At 38.7% G+C, this 18,683-nt stretch overlaps 2 protein-coding genes across 2 annotated transcripts in view; one reads left to right on the top strand and one right to left on the bottom strand.

Annotated features, from left to right (window-relative positions):
• Positions 1-15,786, top strand: part of LOC107292115 (sodium-dependent neutral amino acid transporter B(0)AT3-like) — a 33,489-nt gene extending 17,703 nt beyond the window's left edge. The window contains exons 6-12 of the mRNA XM_015821173.1: positions 324-436; positions 2,898-3,026; positions 6,825-6,981; positions 8,794-8,998; positions 12,603-12,762; positions 14,375-14,531; positions 15,604-15,786. Coding sequence (XP_015676659.1) covers positions 324-436; positions 2,898-3,026; positions 6,825-6,981; positions 8,794-8,998; positions 12,603-12,762; positions 14,375-14,531; positions 15,604-15,786 — 1,104 coding nt within the window. The remainder of the gene's footprint in view (positions 1-323; positions 437-2,897; positions 3,027-6,824; positions 6,982-8,793; positions 8,999-12,602; positions 12,763-14,374; positions 14,532-15,603) is intronic.
• Positions 15,787-17,451: 1,665 nt separating this feature from the next.
• The window catches only part of TERT (telomerase reverse transcriptase), a 33,816-nt gene continuing 32,584 nt past the window's right edge, over positions 17,452-18,683 (bottom strand). The window contains exon 17 of the mRNA XM_029285093.1: positions 17,452-17,604. Coding sequence (XP_029140926.1) covers positions 17,501-17,604 — 104 coding nt within the window. The 3' untranslated portion in view covers positions 17,452-17,500. The remainder of the gene's footprint in view (positions 17,605-18,683) is intronic.

The following is an 18,683-nucleotide window of genomic DNA, read 5'->3' as shown; positions in this document are numbered from 1 at the left end:
TAGGAAAAATAGGGAAGGGAAAAGGGAAGGGAAGAGTGAGGAAAAAAAGGGGCGAAAGAAAGAAAAGGCACTGACTTCCGACTCCCTTTGGTGCAGTAGAATAAGGCATTAACATCAAACCTCAACTTTTTAGTTTTACATACTAGTTTAAACTAGCCATTTCTATAACAACAAATCTATCTAATCGGTAAAACCGATTTTTTCCCACCTCAAGCACAAAGTCCAGAAGCGGTTTCCAAGTAGAAATAAAAGTGTTTGTATTTTTTCTTTGATCAAAGCAGTCAATTTAGCCATCTCATTTTTATTTTCAATGTATTTAACAGTTCACAGTCCTAAAAAATCCACGTGCGTGGCTTGATGCAGGCACTCAGAGTTTCTTCTCCCTTTCTTTAGCGCTTGGAGGATACACGGCATATTCAAGCTACAATCCACAAAAGTAGGTGTAAAGTAGTCTAATTTTGTATGTCTTAACCCAGTGCTAAACATATGGAAATTTCATTTATATCAACGAAGTCAAAATCATTTCTCTATTGTTTTGTAATCAGTCTCCAAGATGGCGAATAAGAAAGGAAAGTTGGCCAGTTGAAGGGAGAAGGCCTCATTCTCATACAAAGTCCTTTAACGGTGACAAACAGCACCCTGAACTGAAAATCCTTTCTGAATATGTTTCATGTAATCTCTGAGATTTATGGGATTGCATGTGGTTATAAATGTAATTGCATCCTTTTTTTTTTTGCCACAGTTGTCAAGCAAATCAGTTGCAGTTGTTAAGTGAATCATGTGATTGTTAGGCAAATCCAGCTTCCCCCCCACCATTGACTTTGCTTGTTGGAAGCTGGCTGTGAAGGCCATAAATGGCCCTTGCATGACCCCAAGGTACTGCAACCATTGTAAAGTCATACCAAATGCCCAAATTTTGATCACATGACTGTGTGGGGATGCTGCAATGATTGTTAAGTGCAAGGAGTAGTAAGTCACTTTTTTCAGTGCTGTTGTTACTTGAATGGTTAAACAAATGATTGTAAGTTGAGCACTACCTACAATCAATCAATCCTCTTCCAATGGTAAGAGGGCTGAAGCAAGGAAGATTTATTGATGAGCCCTCAGAAAAACTGTCACTGCGTAATTTCACTTTTTTTTAACCAAGTTTTTACTGAGTTTTACTAAGTTCCATGAGACTTGCTTGGTGCCAAGATTTTACCAACTGAGTATCATCTTTTGACTAAGTCGCTGGTAACATATTACTGCAACATTATACCATTACTGCATAGACCACAGGTCAGCAACCCATGGCTCTGGAGCCGCATGTGGCTCTTTGAGCCTTCTCCTGTGGTTCCCAGCCTCCTCTGCCATTTGCAGAGAGAAAGACAGAGACAGAGAGAGGCACTTGCGCTTCCTCTCTCTCTCTCTCTCTCTCTCTGTGTGTGTGTAAAAAAGAGAGTGGCCTCATGCTGTTCTTCAACGAGCTGACAAGCTTATTGGGCGGGGCTCCTGCCTTGGCTGTGTCTCTGCAGGAAGCAGGAAGGGCAGGAGAGAGCCAGCCCAATAAGAATGTGTGTCAGCTTGTTGGAGAACAGCGTGAAGCCAGCTTACCAGGTGAGCAGAAGATCGGAGAGAGGGAGAGAGTGGAGAGAGAGAGAAAGAGAGAGAGAGGGAGAGAGAGGGGGGAGAGAGAGGGAGAGGAAAGAGAGAAAGAGAAAGAGGGAGAGAGAGAGGGGGAGAGAGAAAAAGAGAGAGGGAGAGAGGGAGAGAGAGGGGGGAGAGAGAGGGAGATGAAAGAGAGAGAAAGGGAGAGAAAGAGAGAAAGAGAGAGAGGGAGAGAGAGAAAAAGAGAGAGAGAAGAGAGGGAGAGAGAGAGAGAGACAGAGAGAGAGCTCATGCACAGCACCCTCTATTTCTTTTTAATTAAACTCTTCAATCAAGCCCCCCTCTCCGGCGCGCGCACACATGCGCACAGGAGTTTTGCGGCTCCCAGTGTTTTCTTTTCTGTGGGAAACGGGTCCAAGTGGCTCTTTGAGTGTTTATGGTTGCCGACCCCTGGCATAGACCCTTTGGGTATGCTAACATCACATACTCAATAACTCTATTTGAAGATGATTCAGAGAAGTGGAATTCAAGAGATAGACCATTTGATTGGTCTACTTTGAAAAAGTTCAGACCCAATATCACTTTAAAAGAGGCTACAGGCTCATTTTTTTATACTCATAGCAAGTGAAAAGAAAGTAGAATTTAAAAGCAAAGTTAGCCTTTTTTGCTCTTTTATGGCAACCTGTACATTCAACAAATCATGTTATATTGTTGCCTAAAGTAGGGACCATACTTCTTTCTAATGCTTATAAGATTTTATAATAATAATTTGACAGCAATTCCTCCTTTCATCTATCTCACTAGATAATTTTACAGATACTTCATCATTCTGTACGGTAGGAAATTTCTGTACACTTGCCAAAATTCCATCAATTTAGGTTAATATTCTTTCAACTAACCATAAGATTATTTCCAGGGGCAATTGAACATACCTATGTAGCTTTTTTTGCAACTGAATGGAATTTTGTTAGTAACTTCTATCATAGTTCTTTTTTTTTTTTACTTCCCAGTTTAGCCTACAGTGCTAACATATTTTGGTGATTTCCTGATCCTGCTAACTAACACATCCGCTTAGCTTCCTCCTCAATTTCTAACTCCACATAAGGTAGTTCATTACAGCCACCTGAGTTAATCGGCCTAATAAAATAAAATGTAAATTTCATCTGCTACATCTGCTAACCTTAAGACATTCATTAGTTCACATTAAAAATTAGACCAATGATGAGAGTCCTGACAAACTGGCAATTTTCATACTTAGTGCTGCCTTTTGGAAAGTTTATTCTGTTTATTTTTTCCCCTTTTTCTTCTAGAAATGACTGTGAAAAAGATTCTGTCATAATAGCCACAGTGAACAGTTTAACATCTATATATGCCTCAATCACCATTTTTTCAATTCTTGGGTTCAAAGCAACAATAAACTACTGGGACTGTTTGGATAGGTAAGCTATTAAAATAAAAATCCATGTAACATTCAAATCTTATTTTAATTTTGCTTTGCATTATTTTGCGTATTATTTTGTTTGGCTCCATTATGATTTAACTACTTCGAAGAGTGCTACATAGTGGAATTAAAATGAATACAAATCCTAGAGGAATTCATATAAATTATATAATAATACATTTAAGTATTTTTAATTCGTGGTAACTTAAAACAGGGCTTTTCAACCAGTGGTACAGGTACCACCTGTGGTACATTGGCATCTGGCAGGTGGTACGCGACCATCCTAGAAAAGTGGTAGCAGGGGAGGGGAATGAGCTGAACCCGTGGCAGCACCGCACAAGTCTGAGCGAGAGATGGCTGGGGCTGCAAGGCTGTCAGGGCTCAGCGGAAGCGCCAGGATCAGTGCCGCTTTCCAGCTGATCGGCACTTCTTCGTGGCTGTCAGGGCTCAGTGGAAGTGCCAGGATCAGTGCCAGGCTCCAGCTGGAGCTCGGCGCTGATCCTGGCGCTTCTGCTGAGCCCAGACGAAGCGCCAATCAGCTGGAATGTTGCAGCATCTCCAGGGTCTTGTGATTTACATTCAGATGCTTGGCAACTGATTCATATTTATGACAGTCACAGTGTCCCAGGGTCATGTGAAGTGACCAAAACCTGCTGCAACCACCCAGCAGACAGGGGGAATAAAAACCAAACACCTCCCCACCCCACCCCTGCTGCCAATCCTCAACAGAAATGCTCACAACAATGAAAACCTCGGACAGGAGGAAGAGCGCCGCTGGGCAGGCAGGCAGGTGTCTTGCTCAGCTGTGGCTTGGGGGGCACTTTTTTCAGTGCCATTGTAACTTCGAACAGTCACTAAGCGAACTGTTGTAAGTTGAGGACTACCTGTACTTTATCACTTTTTTCCTTTTTTTTTTTTTGGTCATCAAGTTTTTGACACCTTGCTGGTGGTATTTGGATGTTGCCATATCCTAAAAGTGGTACAATGGGTGAAAAGGTTGAAAAGCCCTGATTTAAAACATTCTCCAGAGGATGTTATTATCTTTCTGACTTTATGCCTGGTTAAACCCAAACTGACTTGGTTGCTGATGGGAGAAGGAATAGATTACAAACAGTACGTTCATCTAACTGGGACTACTGATTTTAGACAATAGGGTTGTTTTCCTCCTGTGAAATAATGTCTTGAGGCTAATCCTTTTTATTTCTTCCTTGTTTGGTCAACCGAATAACAACAAGCTATGGCATACAAAGTGCATAAAATGCAACAATGAGAGGGCTTTTGTATTTCAGATTTATCAATTCCAGTTAATAACAGTTTTGGTTTGGGCATATCAAAGTTTCTGAACCATTTTCCAAAGTAGCTTCACACATGCTGTGCATTGTTGAAATCCAACAGAGATATGTTGGCTAATTGAAGACAAGTTATCTCTGTTCACACAAGACTTCAGCTGGTATATCAGCTAAGCTGATACTGGAGGTTATCCTGGGACTTAAAAAGGTGTCTTACCAGTTTACCTTCTGGTTAATGTGGCTGATAAAACTCACCTTCCTCCTGTAAATAATTTCCCATCATTTTGTGACGACTCTCTCAACATGTTTGAAAATCCTTTCTGCTTACTGATCTAGATTATGCTGATTAGGATTTCTAATCCAATATATCAAACTTTCATGGAATAAATAAGTTGGACATTGTTTAGTTGGGCAAATGTCCTTTACCTCATTGAGACTATTTATTAATCCTAATTCAATTTGCTGGACAATAAAGATTTTGTTTCCTGAACACTTCTGGGTGCATCCTGTAGGTTTTTGGCTGCTAATCATGAAACTAACCTGTAATATAACCTATCGTGTACTATTTTAAAGAAATCTTCTGTTTTCACATGATGACAATGTATACTTCTCAGTACCTGTTGCCAATGCTGCACACATGAAAGAAACATACAAAACAAATGGAACTGTTGTTTGAAGTACATCCAGTACAACTGAAATATCTGTAGATATCTAAAAGTAGTGGCTCTGCTGCTTGGAATGCAGCTCAGATAGAACACGTACTTGGTTGTTGCATATGCAAATGGGACAGCCATGCTAGAGTCACATTACATTAAATAGAATGGCCACTTGAAAAGAAATGGTTCCAGGACAGCAAATGTGGCACATGAACCACTTTTTGACCCAACAAGATATTTTTCCCTCTGCTTCATATAAAACTTGGGCTATGGAAATTTTTGTGAAAGTGATGAACAAAGATTTTTGTTATTTGAGATAGATGTTTCCAAGAATAACTGATACTAAGATTAAGGAAGACATTGTTGTTGGTCCACAGATCAGATATATCATCAATGACAAGCAGTTCGAATATCTATTAGTGGGGGCCAGAGTAAATCACATGGAAAGCATTCAAGGATGTCATTGAGAATTTTCTTGACAACTACAGAGCACCAAATTATAATCAGCTGTTTGACAAACTTCTTACAGTATAGAAGACCATCAAATGCAACATGTCACTGAAGATTCATTTTCTGTATTCACACTTGGACTTCTTTCCTGAAAATCTAAGTGCAGTCCCTGCTGAACATTTCACCAGGACATTGTCCCAATGGAAAAACAGTATCAGGGCAACTGGAATCCATCAGTGCTGGCTGAATATTGTTGAATACTGCAGCGAGATGCATTGGACACTGAATACAAACGAAAATCAGCAGCAAAACACTTTTAGCCCCATTGAACTCATGCAGCATATTGGAAACATGTGATTAAATGCATTACAGTCATTAATTTTGTAACTTTTTGAGATTCCTACATGATACTGACATTCTGAAATCATACATGTGTTCAATTTGAAAGGGTCCGTCATAATCACCAAAGTTTTTTTCAGGTAGCAAATTTTTTTGGGAAAAAATTGTTGTCCAGGGACCAATTGAGGACATCCCTTGCCTCACTGGGACTAGAAGAAAGGGAATGGTTGAATGTCATCTGTATAGGAATAATCTGTGGTGCATATCCCACCTCAGCTTTTTCAGTGTTTTCATGTCAATGTCATATAATGTAGGCAGTAAAGTTGAGCCCATAAGGATGCTGTGATGCATTAGTTTTCAGCATTCTCTTCTGGAAATATTTAGCTAAATGGAACTATTATAAAATTAAATTTATTTCCTTCCTTCCTCCCCCCTCCTCTAATTTCTAATCATCTGATCATTCTGAAACTATTACAATGTGTGAAATCTTTTAAATCTTTGTGTGCCTGAAACTGGAAACAATTATTGTACTTCTCAAGATTTAGAAAATATACAAAACTGTTGGCTTTGGGGGGGGGGGAGGAGTGGGGTTGCTGGGCAGAATTCATATCAAATTACTTACTCATATTGATTGTTTAACAAGATTTTTTCACATTTTTTTCTATTTATCTTCTATTATTTTATTCTTTTTTATTTCTCTTTTTATTTATTCTGTCTTTTATTTCTGTTTCCTAATTAAATAAAGTTTTGCATATGTTTATTTTATGCTTCTTCTGCTATTTTTACCCTTAGATTTTTTAAAAATTTCCTATAATACATGGGTTATGTGTTGTTTTCCACTCATCATTTTATTAACCTTAGGCATTTAGGCTGAGGGTAAGGAATCACTAGAGGCGTAATTCAGTATTTGGAGCATCTCATGTTGCCCATGTATGCTATGTGGATGATGTTATTTGGCTATATGTAAGCATGAATACTCAAAGTGCAGTTAGGAGCAAAAGTTGATTTGTTAACCACCATAGCAATGCAAATAATTCATACCTTTCTGGATTTCCATAACAGTAATATTGAATCACTCACAATTGAATTTAATTTGATGGAACAAAGCATTTCAAGAGCGAACTATACATTCTGGCTTGAGTCTCTGAGTCAAGGTGCTCCATCAAGAGTTTCTGATCTCAAGTTGAAAAACTGTGATCTTCAATATTTTCTTCGTAAGGTACTGTAAGCCTATTACTGAGAGGTCCTGTTTTCCTGTGAAAGAATACTATGGATTCCTTGTACAGGTAGTTCTTGGCTTACAACAGTTCATTTAGTGACCACTCAAAGTTACAAGGGCACTGAAAAAAGTGACATATGAGAGTTTTTCATATTTACGACTGTTGCAAGTATCCCCATGATCGTGCTTGGCAACTGGCTCATAATTATGTTGGTTGCAGGGTCCCGGAATCATGGGATCACCTTTTGCAACCTTCTGACAAGCAAAGTAATAATAATAATAATAATAATAATAATAATAATAATAATAATAATAGTAAAGTTGGAAGGGACCTTGGAGGTCATCTAGTCCAACCCCCTGCTCAGGCAGGAAACCCTATACCATTTTGGACAAACGGCTGTCCAGTCTCTTCTTAAAAACTTCCAGTGTTGGAGCATTCACCGCTTCTGGAGGCAGGTTGTTCCATTGGTTAATTGTTCTAACTGTCAGGAAGTTTCTCCTTAGTTCTAGATTGCTTCTCTCCTTGATTAATCAACCGGGAAGCCAGATTCTCTTAACAACCATATTACTAACTTAACAGCTATAGTGATTTACACTTAACAATTGTGGCAAGAAAAATCATAAAATGGGGCAAAACTCACTTAACAAATGCCTCACTTTGCAATAGAAATTTTGGGCTTGGTTGTGGTCATAAGTAGAGGGCTACCTGTTTTGGGATCATATTTTTGTCTCTTTTACCTAAGCAGCTTTGTCTGCATTGAGAGCATAGCAAGAAGTGTGCACCAGCTGTGAAATTCAGAGAGTCACTTTAGCAATGGAAAAGACTTGGTCAGACCAAGTATTACTACCAAATTGACCAATTTCCCTCTTGGTGCTGTTTTTCATTCAAGACCTTTATATAAGACTGATGCTGGTATGCATTCACTGGATTTAAATTTTTATCCATTCTTCCTATGCCATAAATATCTTAAATTCTTGTTCATTCACTGCTTACCTAATAGCTTTTCTATTTAAGCACAACCTGTGAAGCATGTGTAATGTGAAAACTGGTACTGAAATGTTTTCAGACTAGCTTTTTTTTTACACAGCTTTCTTTTTCAGATTAGTATTTTTTAAATGATGCAGATAATTTTAAAGTTACGTTCTCCTTCTGTGTTTTTAAAGAGAACTGTACATAATTTGTTCCTATGAGGAAAGTGGGTATAGGACATGATGAGAAATTGATTTAAAAAAAAAATCAAGTGCCAGATTTGCATTTTTTTTCCTTCATCATTTTTTTATAATAATACCATTTGAGGAAACTAATTGTTATGACATTAAGGACAGTTAAAAGGCAGCATTCTTTTTATCCAGTTAAAATGATCTGTATAAAAAAGGCAAATCTGTTCCAAAGGTTCTTGTGATACTCTCGTTATGCAACCTGCTTTTTATAGTGATGGTTTTATTGCCATCGTTGTTAGACATACTGGAAGTGAAGGCTAGAGCATAGCAACTATGTGAAATGTATTTCTGACAAAGGTCTTTTATTTACCAAATTTCCTGGAAAAAAATAAGTAAACACATCCCCACCCTGATATCTCTAATAACCTCACTTTATAAAAAAAACTGTTTTAAATTAGTCTCATTTTGTAGGTTTTAACTGCTGGGAACCTATCCTTGTCCATGCCTGGATTTTCATTTTATAGATGGAGAAGCTAAATTTTAGTCCACATTGATTAACCAGTCAAGACTTGCCTTTGCATTATAAGATAACATTTACAGACGTGTGTGGCTGATCAGATTAATTGCCTATTCCATTTTGAAATTTTGCAGAGTGCTTCTGGGCCTGGCCTGGCCTTTATTACATTCACTGAAGTTGTAACGAGGATGCCTGGAGCCCAAATATGGTCAATTCTGTTTTTCCTCATGCTGTCCTGCCTGGGACTGTCTTCTATGTTTGGACTCATTCAGGGCATCTTGACTCCTTTCACAGAAATTCCTCTTGTGTCAAAATACTTACGCAAAGAAGTTTCTTGTGGTAAGATTGCTTTCGAAAAGAGTTTCAATTTCATCTTTTTTTCTTTTCCTATTTATTTTTTTAAATAAAGTTGCTGACATTGCTATTGAATATTTACCTGATTACCTAACTATAGTGCTTCAGGGTAATCCAAGTAAAATAGAGAAGGCTCTTTGAATCTGCTTCTCCAGGTACCCCATTTGGTTGACAGAGATTCAAGCAAAGCCATTCCCAAGTAACTTCACTTTCAACTGCCCCATAAGAGTCTTCTTCCCCTCTTCATTAGGTGTGTGTGTGTGTGTGTGTGTGTGGACATGGGGAAAGAGCAGGAGCATCTATGAGGGGATTGGTGATATTAAAATGGCAGCCGAAAGTACATGGTTCAAGCTCCATTCCTTTGTATATACAGTATACATATAAACCATATACATATCTTTGAGTTAGTTTTGATTCCTGGCAACTGCCTGGACTAGTCTCTGCTGTTTTCTTGGCAACATTTCAGAAGTGGTTTGCCATTGCCTCCTTCCTAGATCAGAGAGGATGTGACTGGCCAAAGATTATCCAGCTGGAGTAAAACTTTCAAAATCCTGACTTCTTGTCTGATACCTAAATTACATCATATTGGTTCCCCTATGTCTGTGACTGCCTATATATATCTGTGTAGACACACACATACAGTGCATTCAGAAAATATTCAGACCCCCCTTCACTTTTGTCAACATTGTTATGCTGCAGCCTGATTCTACAGTTGTTGAAATTCATTTTTTGCTCATTAATCTACACTCGGCACCCCATAATGACAAAGTGAAAACAGAATTTTAGAAATGTCTGTAAATTTATTAAAAAGAAAAACTGAAATATCACATTGGCACAAGTATTCAGACCTTTTGTAACAACATTTGAAATTTAGCTTAGGTGCCTCCCATTTCTCTTGATAGTTGCTGACATGTTCCTACACTTGGATTGGAGTCCATCTGTGGTAAATTAAATTGATTGGACATGATTGGGAAAGGCACACACCTCACAACTGACAATGCATACTGTAGCAGAGCAAAAGGTCAAAGAAACTGCCTGCAGAATTCAGAGAAAGGATTATTCCAAGGCACAGAACTGGGAAGGCTACAATAAAATTTCTGCTGCATTGAAGGTTTCTAAGAGCACAGTGGCCTCCATGATTCTCAAATGGAAGAAGTTTGGCACAATCAGGACTCTTCCAAGAGTTGATCGCCTGGTCAAACTGAGCAATCGGGGGAGAAGGGCCTTAGTAAGAGAGGTGATAAAGAACCTGATGGTCATTCTGACTGAGCTCCAGAGATCCTGTGTCAAGATGGGACAGAGTTCCAGAAGGACAATCATCACTGCAGCCCTCCACCGATCTACTTTGTGGCAGACTGGCTAGACAGAAGCCTCTCCTCAGTGTAAAACACATGAAAGCCCGCTTGGAGTTTAAAAAAAACCCACCACCTGAAGGACTCTCAAATTGTGAGGAATAAGATTCCCTGGTCTGATGAAACCAAGATTGAACTATTTGGCCTCAATTCTAAATGTTTTGTCTGGAGGAAACCAGGCACCGTTCATCACCTCCCAATATCATCCCAACAGTGAAGCATGGTGGTGGCAGTATCATGCTGTGGGGTTGTTTTTCAGCAGCAGAGACTGGGAGATGGTCCAGGTTGAGGGAAAGCTGAATGGAGCAATGTACAGGGATATCCTCAATGAAAATCTGTTCCACAGCACTCAGGACCTCAGACTGGGCCGAAGATTCACTTTCCAATACTCTGCTAAGCACACAGCCAAGACAACACAGGAGTGACTTAGGGACAACTCTGTGAGTGTCCTAGAGTGGCCCAGCCAAAGCCCTAACTGGAACCCTATTGGACATCTCTGGAGGGACCTAAAAATGGCTGTCCACCAACTGTCACCATCCAACCTGACTGAACTTGAAAGGATTTTCAAGGAAGAATGGCAGAAAATCCTCCAATCCAGGTGTGCAAAGCTTGTCGCGTCATACTCAAAAAGACTCGAGGTTCTAATTGCTGTCAATGGTGCTTCAACAAAGTACTGAATGAAGGGTCTGAATACTTATGCCAATGCGATATTTCAGTTTTTTCTTTTTAATAAATTTACAGACATTTCTAAAATTCTCTTTTCACTTTGTCATTATGGGATAGTGAGTGTAGATTAAGGAGGGGAAAAAATGAATTTCAGCAACTGTAGAATCAGACTACAACAAAATTGACAAAAGGGTCTGAATACTTTCTTGAATTCACTATATATACACAACACACAGACACTCCCCCATATGTATTTAGGCAGAAGCTTTTTGCAAGCTAATACAGGTGGTTCTCGACTTACAACAGTTCATTTAGTGACTGTTTGAAGTTACATTACTGAAAAAAGTGACTTATGACCGTTTTTCACACTTACAAGTGTTGCAGCATCCCCATAGACAGGTAATCAAAATCCACTGATGAATTTTGGCACTGGTTGCACTGGTTCTTATTTATGATGTCCCAAGGGTCATGTGGTCACCTTTTGCGACCTTCTGACAAGCAAAGTCAATTGGGAAGCCAGACTCACTTCACAACAGTCTTACTAACTTAACAACTGCGGTGATTCACTTAACAACTATGCCAAGAAAGGTTCTAAAATGGGGGCAAAAGTCACTTAACCAATGTCTCACTTAGCAACATCATCTTTGGGCTCAATTGTGGATGTAAGTCGAGGATTACCTGTATGTACTTTGTTACTATTAAAAATTATCTTCAGTCTGAAGCACCCAATTGTCTCAGTTGGGGTATCTCATCACATTGATGACAACTGAAAAAGCTGCCTCTATCTTACAGGATAGGGGCATGTGGGTAACCATGTACTTACTCAGCCAACTGATTAGTTTTGTCTTATTTAGTGAACTGGAAGGCAGAATATTTTTCGTCTAGGCCAGGGGTCCCCAATCCCCGGTCCGTGGACCGGGTATTAGGCCACGGCATGCCAGCAACCGGTCCACACAAACAAGCAAAGCCATCCACGGGATGCAGGCAGCACACAAAACCATGCACCCTCCGGTCCTCGGAAAAACCTCTCTCCATGGAACCTGTCCCTGGTGCTCAAAAGGTTGGGGACCTCTGCTCTAGGCTATAGTAATTGGCTATACAGAATCATAGTTTCTCCCTTTCTTTAGATATTATGCAACTGCCTTCAGGGATAAAGGGGGCAAGAACAGCCAGACTAGTTTCTAAGGCAAATAAGAGTGGTATCAGAAACTGCCTACCTTGCTTGCACTCACTTTTATAAGGATAAATTGCACAACGTACAGCAAGATAAATATAATTTGTATACATTGTGAGCTTGATGTCTGCCTTTATTACTGAGCAAAGTACATCACTAAGTGAAATCAGTAGCAGAAACTCTCATCTATGTTTAACCAACTTTGCTCCTGTCCTTAAATGTTCAGGAGAAATCTGGGGAGCGGGGAGACTGGCAGGATCTGGAGAAATGAGAAGCAAGTTTGACAGATCTGGTATTATCCATGTAAAGAGCTTGGAAATATTTAATTGACTAAATTATAATTGATCTCTTTTTGCATTTTCATTCACACATAACTACTAAACTTTCTCTTCATTAGGTATAATATGCTTTGCCTCTTTTTTGTTGGGTCTCCTTTTTACTACACGATCGGGAAGCTACTGGCTTGAAGTGTTTGATAGCTATGGAGGAAGCTTAACGTTGTTGATCATTTCTTTATTTGAACTGTGCGGTGTTGTATACGTTTATGGTCTGAAAAGGTAACGAGATTCTTGTATGTCCATTTCTTAGTACGCTCTTCAACTGAGACAGTATGGAATGTAAGAGTGGGAAGACCTCAGCCAGAGAACTTCACTGGGTCATTCTCTCTCAGCCCAACCAACTTTACAGGAATTTTAGGGAAAGGAGGAGCAAGAAGAGCTGTGCATTTTACCTTGAGTCCCCAAATGAAAGGCAGGATAAATACCTAGCAAATAAATATGTAACAAAAGCTTTCTCCTAAGATTATACTTGCTTTACTTGAATACACTTTTATTGTATTCACGAGATCTGTATACATGATCTTCGTGAAGTTCAGATCCAGGCATATGGTAAATCATCATTAACATCATGTCCTTTTGCAAAGGAAAGGCTTAAGCTAGGAATAGATGGCTCTTTTAAAGTTAGTTAGAGAAGGCTCTCTGGAAGCATTTGAGGTAAAGCATTTGAGGCCTTGCAACCACCTCCTAGTACAATGAAATGATCATCACTTTAACAAGGCAAAACACTTTCACACCTATGATGAGTAAGACCCCAGCTTTTCATTCGAGCAATTCTGTTTGTACAGGTAGTTCAATGGATTCCTAGGGGGGGAAAATCAGTCTTTTTTCACACTAGTTGAGATTTTCAAAATCTAGTTCACCGATTTGCAGTGATTAATCAATCCAAATTCCTCCATAAACTCTTAATATTTTTAACCACTCCCTGTTTGCATAAAAAAGCCTCAGCTTATTTACATGAAATCACCAAAGGAGATTTTTGCACTAGCATTGTGGAATTTTCTCACTAAAAACATCCTTAGACTTTATTTTGCCAATGTCTGAGTGGACATTACTAGTGCAGAAATGCTATAATTTAAAACGCTTCTGATATATTCTCACACTCCTTACAAAAGTAATACCTGGTTATGCATATACACTATAATTTTGAAACTTCTAAACCCAAGTTTTCGCACCCCCTGGAATATTGTCTCACACCCCCGGGGGGTGCGAGCACCCCCAGTTGGGAACCCCTGGTCTATAGTTTTCTGTAAAATAATGCTCTAAGCAATATTTTCCTTATTGGTATTATATACAACACGATTCCTAACAGAAGACAAGTTTCTCCAGTAGTAGTTAAATAACATTAGTTTTGAAGATTTGTATCTAATGTGCAATAAAACTGAATTTAAATTCATACAGGTCATTCACCTTAAGTTAGGGCTATTAAGCTTTTAGAATATATACACACATATTCTTACATATCTAGATCTACTGGTACTTGTAGGAAAATGTGGTGCACATTGTGAACATTGCTAGGGTTCATGAGAAGTGTTTTTTTCCCCCTATCACCACTGATTAAAAAAGCAAGTCTGCCAATAAGATTTGGTTAGTCAGCCTTTACTGCAGTTTGGTATAAAATGATTTCCATCAAGGTATCTTGTAACTAAAACACCCTGGAGAGGTATATCAAAGACTAACTTTGTGATGATATTGTAATAAGGGCCTAAAAAAGACTACACTCCTGTTAGTACAAAATAAACAGTTAATGCATTACATAAAATTGCTATATTGCAAATTAAGCTATTCCATTGTGAACTGAATTGTTAGTGACTATAAACCAATTTGACCACAGGTTCTGTGATAATGTAGAATGGATGACTGGAAGACCAGTAAATTTCTACTGGAAGGCATCCTGGCAGTTTATCAGCCCTGTACTAATGGTTTCAGTCTTTTTGAGCTATCTGTCTATTCAGCGGCCATCAACCTACAGTGCATGGAATCCAAGCTATGTATGTTAAACTTGTTACTTAATTTCTAGCTTTTATTTTTATGCAACAAAAATAAGGATTCAGTCAACACCATAGTATTGCATAAGCAGTTCCCCATAAAAAGATAGTGCTTAAAAATCAAATTAATCAGCCAACTCAGATTTAGAAAACATTAGCTATAAATGAGACTATCCCAGTGGTGGTGAACCTATGGCACAGGTGCCAGAGGCGGCATTCAGAGCCCTCTCTGTGGGCACATGCACCGTCTCCCCAGCCCGCCTCCTCCCACATCCCCACCAGCAGCCCCCCCGGAGGAGTCGCCCCTGGACGCGGCCCACACGAAGCAGCGCAGCCAAGGACATGGTAGCCAGGCAGTGGGGGACAAGACTCCGCCCTTGCACCGTCGTGTGCAGATGCTGCGGGGCATGGGCAGAGGGCGTGGCCACCATGGTGCTGCTGGGCTGCCTGGGTGATCTGTGGTGGGCCATGGAGGTGGTGGATGGCCCAGTGGGCAGGGCAGAGCGGGAACTGGGATGGGGTGGGGCAGTTTTTGGGAACTCGGTCTCTAAAAGGTTCGCCATCACTGGACTATCCAGTTACAAGATATGTATATCAAATTGGCAATACATTTCTTCTTTGTTTTGTTGCTTTCATTGTAATAGTTTACTATCTAGAATTTTTAGTTATGGTTGTTCTTTGTCAGCTGCTCCAAGATTATTATAGTCTGGAAGCAGATAAAGAAATAATGCGCAACAAAAATATATGTCATATATTTGCCCTCCATTGGCTGGGGGCTCTGCTTATTTTTATGGGATATCAGTTGAGAATGTTTTCTGTATATAGGCTGGGGTAGCAAGTATGTGCGCATTTATCACAATAAAATAAGAGTAGCTTATCATCTACATTTGAAGAACAACTTGCCTCTAACTATTCATTATTCCATGTCTTTGTAAAAACAGAGACGAATAATATGAGATCTCCTTGCAAGAAAAGCAAGGCACATCCTTTTGAAGGATTGTCAGCCTCTGTGTAGCCCCCCTTTGTACTACTACCATTCAGTTTTAATTTTATGCAATGTATGTTTAACTTATAGGAAGAGTTTCCTGCAAAACAGTCCAAATTTTATCCACGCTGGGTTTTACTCATCGGTGTCTTGCTTGTGGTTCTACCGTGCATATGTTTTCCAATTGGAGCCATTTTCCATTTTAAGGAAGTAATGCTGAAAAGGAAGGAGAAGCAAGCCCTTCATCCATGTGAAAGCACCGAAGGCAACTGATGCTCTAGGATTCTATCAGCTGATTCCAGTGATCCATAGTAAACCAGTTCAGGTTATCAACACAGAAAAAGTATATTAAGGCAATCTATGAAAATTAAAGAATACACATTGTCTATGTAAACTTCTGTAGAGTTCTTAGTGAAAGTAGCCAAAGTATTCATATAAACAGCCTTTATACAGTATTATATTCTGCAATGCTACAAGTTTTCAAGAATTTGGTTTAAACATTTCCGCATGTTTTTAACTGAAAAGGCTACCAGAACCCTGGATTTACAAAAGAAAAAGTGTAATAAAAACTACAGAGAGGAAGAGGAAAAAAAACATAAGTCAAGTAAATATATTCATACACAGTCAGTTCTTAAAATGACCACGTGGGTAGAAACTGATCAGTGGCTGATGAGATAATTTTTGTGAACCATGTTCAGGGCAGGACCAATGATCTAGTGTGGTTTCATTTTCCCCTTTGTGTTGCACTTTGGGAGAATGGAAATGCCCATCTCACAAGCTTCCCTTCTTGCTAAAGTAGGGTTGGACAGGAAACACGGAGAAACCGCAAACAAAAACACCCCCATTCAAATGTTTTGAATCTTCTATTGAAGCAAAACTCAAAACCTTCTGAGGGTTCTACCAAGTGAAATAATGGAAATTCAAATCAAGCTCCTTGCTATCTTGTTTTTATTGTAGGGCCATAAAAATGGATGTCATGATACTCCTTGTCAACCTCATCTAACCTACAGGGCAAAAATTAAGAGTCCGAACCTTTGCCCAAACTATCTTCCCTATATCCAGGGAACATATCTATTATTTGCAGAAAGAAGAACAGACCAGCATGGGTTGAAACAGAATTTTATATGGCAATCTAGCCAGAACTACAGTACATCAATTACTTTGAGATGGATTATTTAGTCCTAGAGATTGCTTGTTATGAAGAATAGGACAGTAAGCACCCATAGAGTTCTACATCTTCTTTAGCCGTTAGCCTGGCAATGGAGCTCCTTATTATGTCAGCAGTGTAGGAAAAAAGAGGATGATTTTTCTGATGTAATCTTAATGTCAGCAATAAAACTACAGCTGTATCTCGAACCTGTATGCTTGAGTGCATACTCCAGCAGGGTTATTCATCAGAATTTAAGGGAAGCAACTTCGTTTCGATACTGCTCATTATTCCATGTAACATTTAGTATTATTCTGATGAGGCTTTAGAGGAGGGAATATAGTTTTTGACAATCGTACATTACACTTTGGGCATTACACCAGAAGAGATAGCTGGTTCACCACTCCTGGATTACATTATTTTTTTCTTATTAAAAATGAAAAAACAACAACAACCAGTTCTAATTAAATACATTTTAAAAATTATTTTGTGAAAAACATACTTTTTGATGATGTAAAACTATTGCCTAAATTGTCTTAATCTCTCAGTAATCCACAAAATTAAGCCTACATCCCAGTTGTGCTATAATATCATGCAATGTTCTTGCTGTGAACTACTTATCAAGAACACTTGTTTTGTGCTTTCTTTCCCAAGGATGGGGCAAATATTTTACAATTCACCGCCAATAATAACATTGTACGTTTCACTAGAAGCAAGGCAAAGCTTTAAAAAAAATTAACTTGTTACATTCCAAATCCTTGGTAGAAAAAAAATCTCACATGGGCAAAAAAATTAAGCAAGTGGGAAGGCAAACGTGAAGAAGAATGTCGCTTTATAGAGCTAATCCAGGATGGCTTTGAAATCTTCATATAATGACGGGTTTATCACTTCAATAAGCAGTTGCATGGTAGTTTCTGGAATTTGCCGAGTCAACCGTAATTTGCCTACAAAGAAAGAGTAACCAATTACTTCTTTAGGCCAACAAGTGATTCTGAACAGATGTTTCCAGATCACCATGTACCTGGCTTTAGAGAAAAGCAGACAGCAAAGCTCTGAAAAAGTTCTATAGTCATCTTCTTTCTGTAGGACTAATTATTGATATCTTTCGAAATAATTAGCTTAAATGTTTAACAAAAAATAAAAAATAAAAAATAATGAATTAGATCACAAAAATTGCCAACAGCAGCGTGGCTCAACTCTGCTAAGAATAATCAACATCATTCATTCATTCACCCATGCATTCATTCTGTTGTTGTTATGCTTAGCTGCAGAGTCCATTTGTTTTGCACTGTGTTTGCTTCGGTTCACATAATGAAACTATCAATGCATGATGTGATAAATTTTGGTTTTCAGCCAAAATGTTCCAGAAGCTGATTTGGTCTCTCTCTCTCTCTCTCTCTCTCTCTGTGTGTGTGTGTAAATGAAGGAGTGCTAAATTTTGGTTATACATCGCCAAACTGTTGTTAATTCTTAGTGACCAATTAGATAAATTATCTCCATGATGATCTGTCCCTAACTTGTTCTTTTCAGGTCTTCCAAAGCTCTATTTACTCACTGCTGTAATTGAGTCTATCTGTCTTCTTGCTGGTCGTCTTCTTCTTCTTCTTCTCTTTCCTTCTACCTTTCCCAGCATTATAACTTCTTCAGAGAGTTAGATCTTTGCAGGATAATTTGAGTCTGGTTATTTGAATTAGAACTCATTTTTTTGATGATCTATTGCGTTGTTTTCTTGACTGTTCACAGTATTCTCAGGAGTCTTCTCTAATAACCACAGTTCAAAAATGTCAATACTCTTCCTATCTTGCACCTTTTCAAAGTCCATTTTTTATTTATTTATTTATTTATTTATTATTTTAATTTGTATACCGCCCTTCTCCCATAGGACTCAGGGCGGTTCACAGCATATTAAAAACAAATAATATACACAAAATACAAAAAATACAAAATACAAAAATACAAAAATACAAAAAAATAAACCCCGATAAAAGCCGAATTAAAACCAAATATTACCAGCTGTGTTTCC

The sequence above is a fragment of the Protobothrops mucrosquamatus genome, unplaced genomic scaffold (genome assembly GCF_001527695.2).
Source record: "Protobothrops mucrosquamatus isolate PMUCROS unplaced genomic scaffold, P.Mucros_1.0 scaffold1266, whole genome shotgun sequence".
NCBI lineage: Eukaryota > Metazoa > Chordata > Lepidosauria > Squamata > Viperidae > Protobothrops > Protobothrops mucrosquamatus.
The sequence above is the reverse complement of the archived record's forward strand: the minus strand, read 5'-3'. Positions and strand labels throughout refer to the sequence as shown.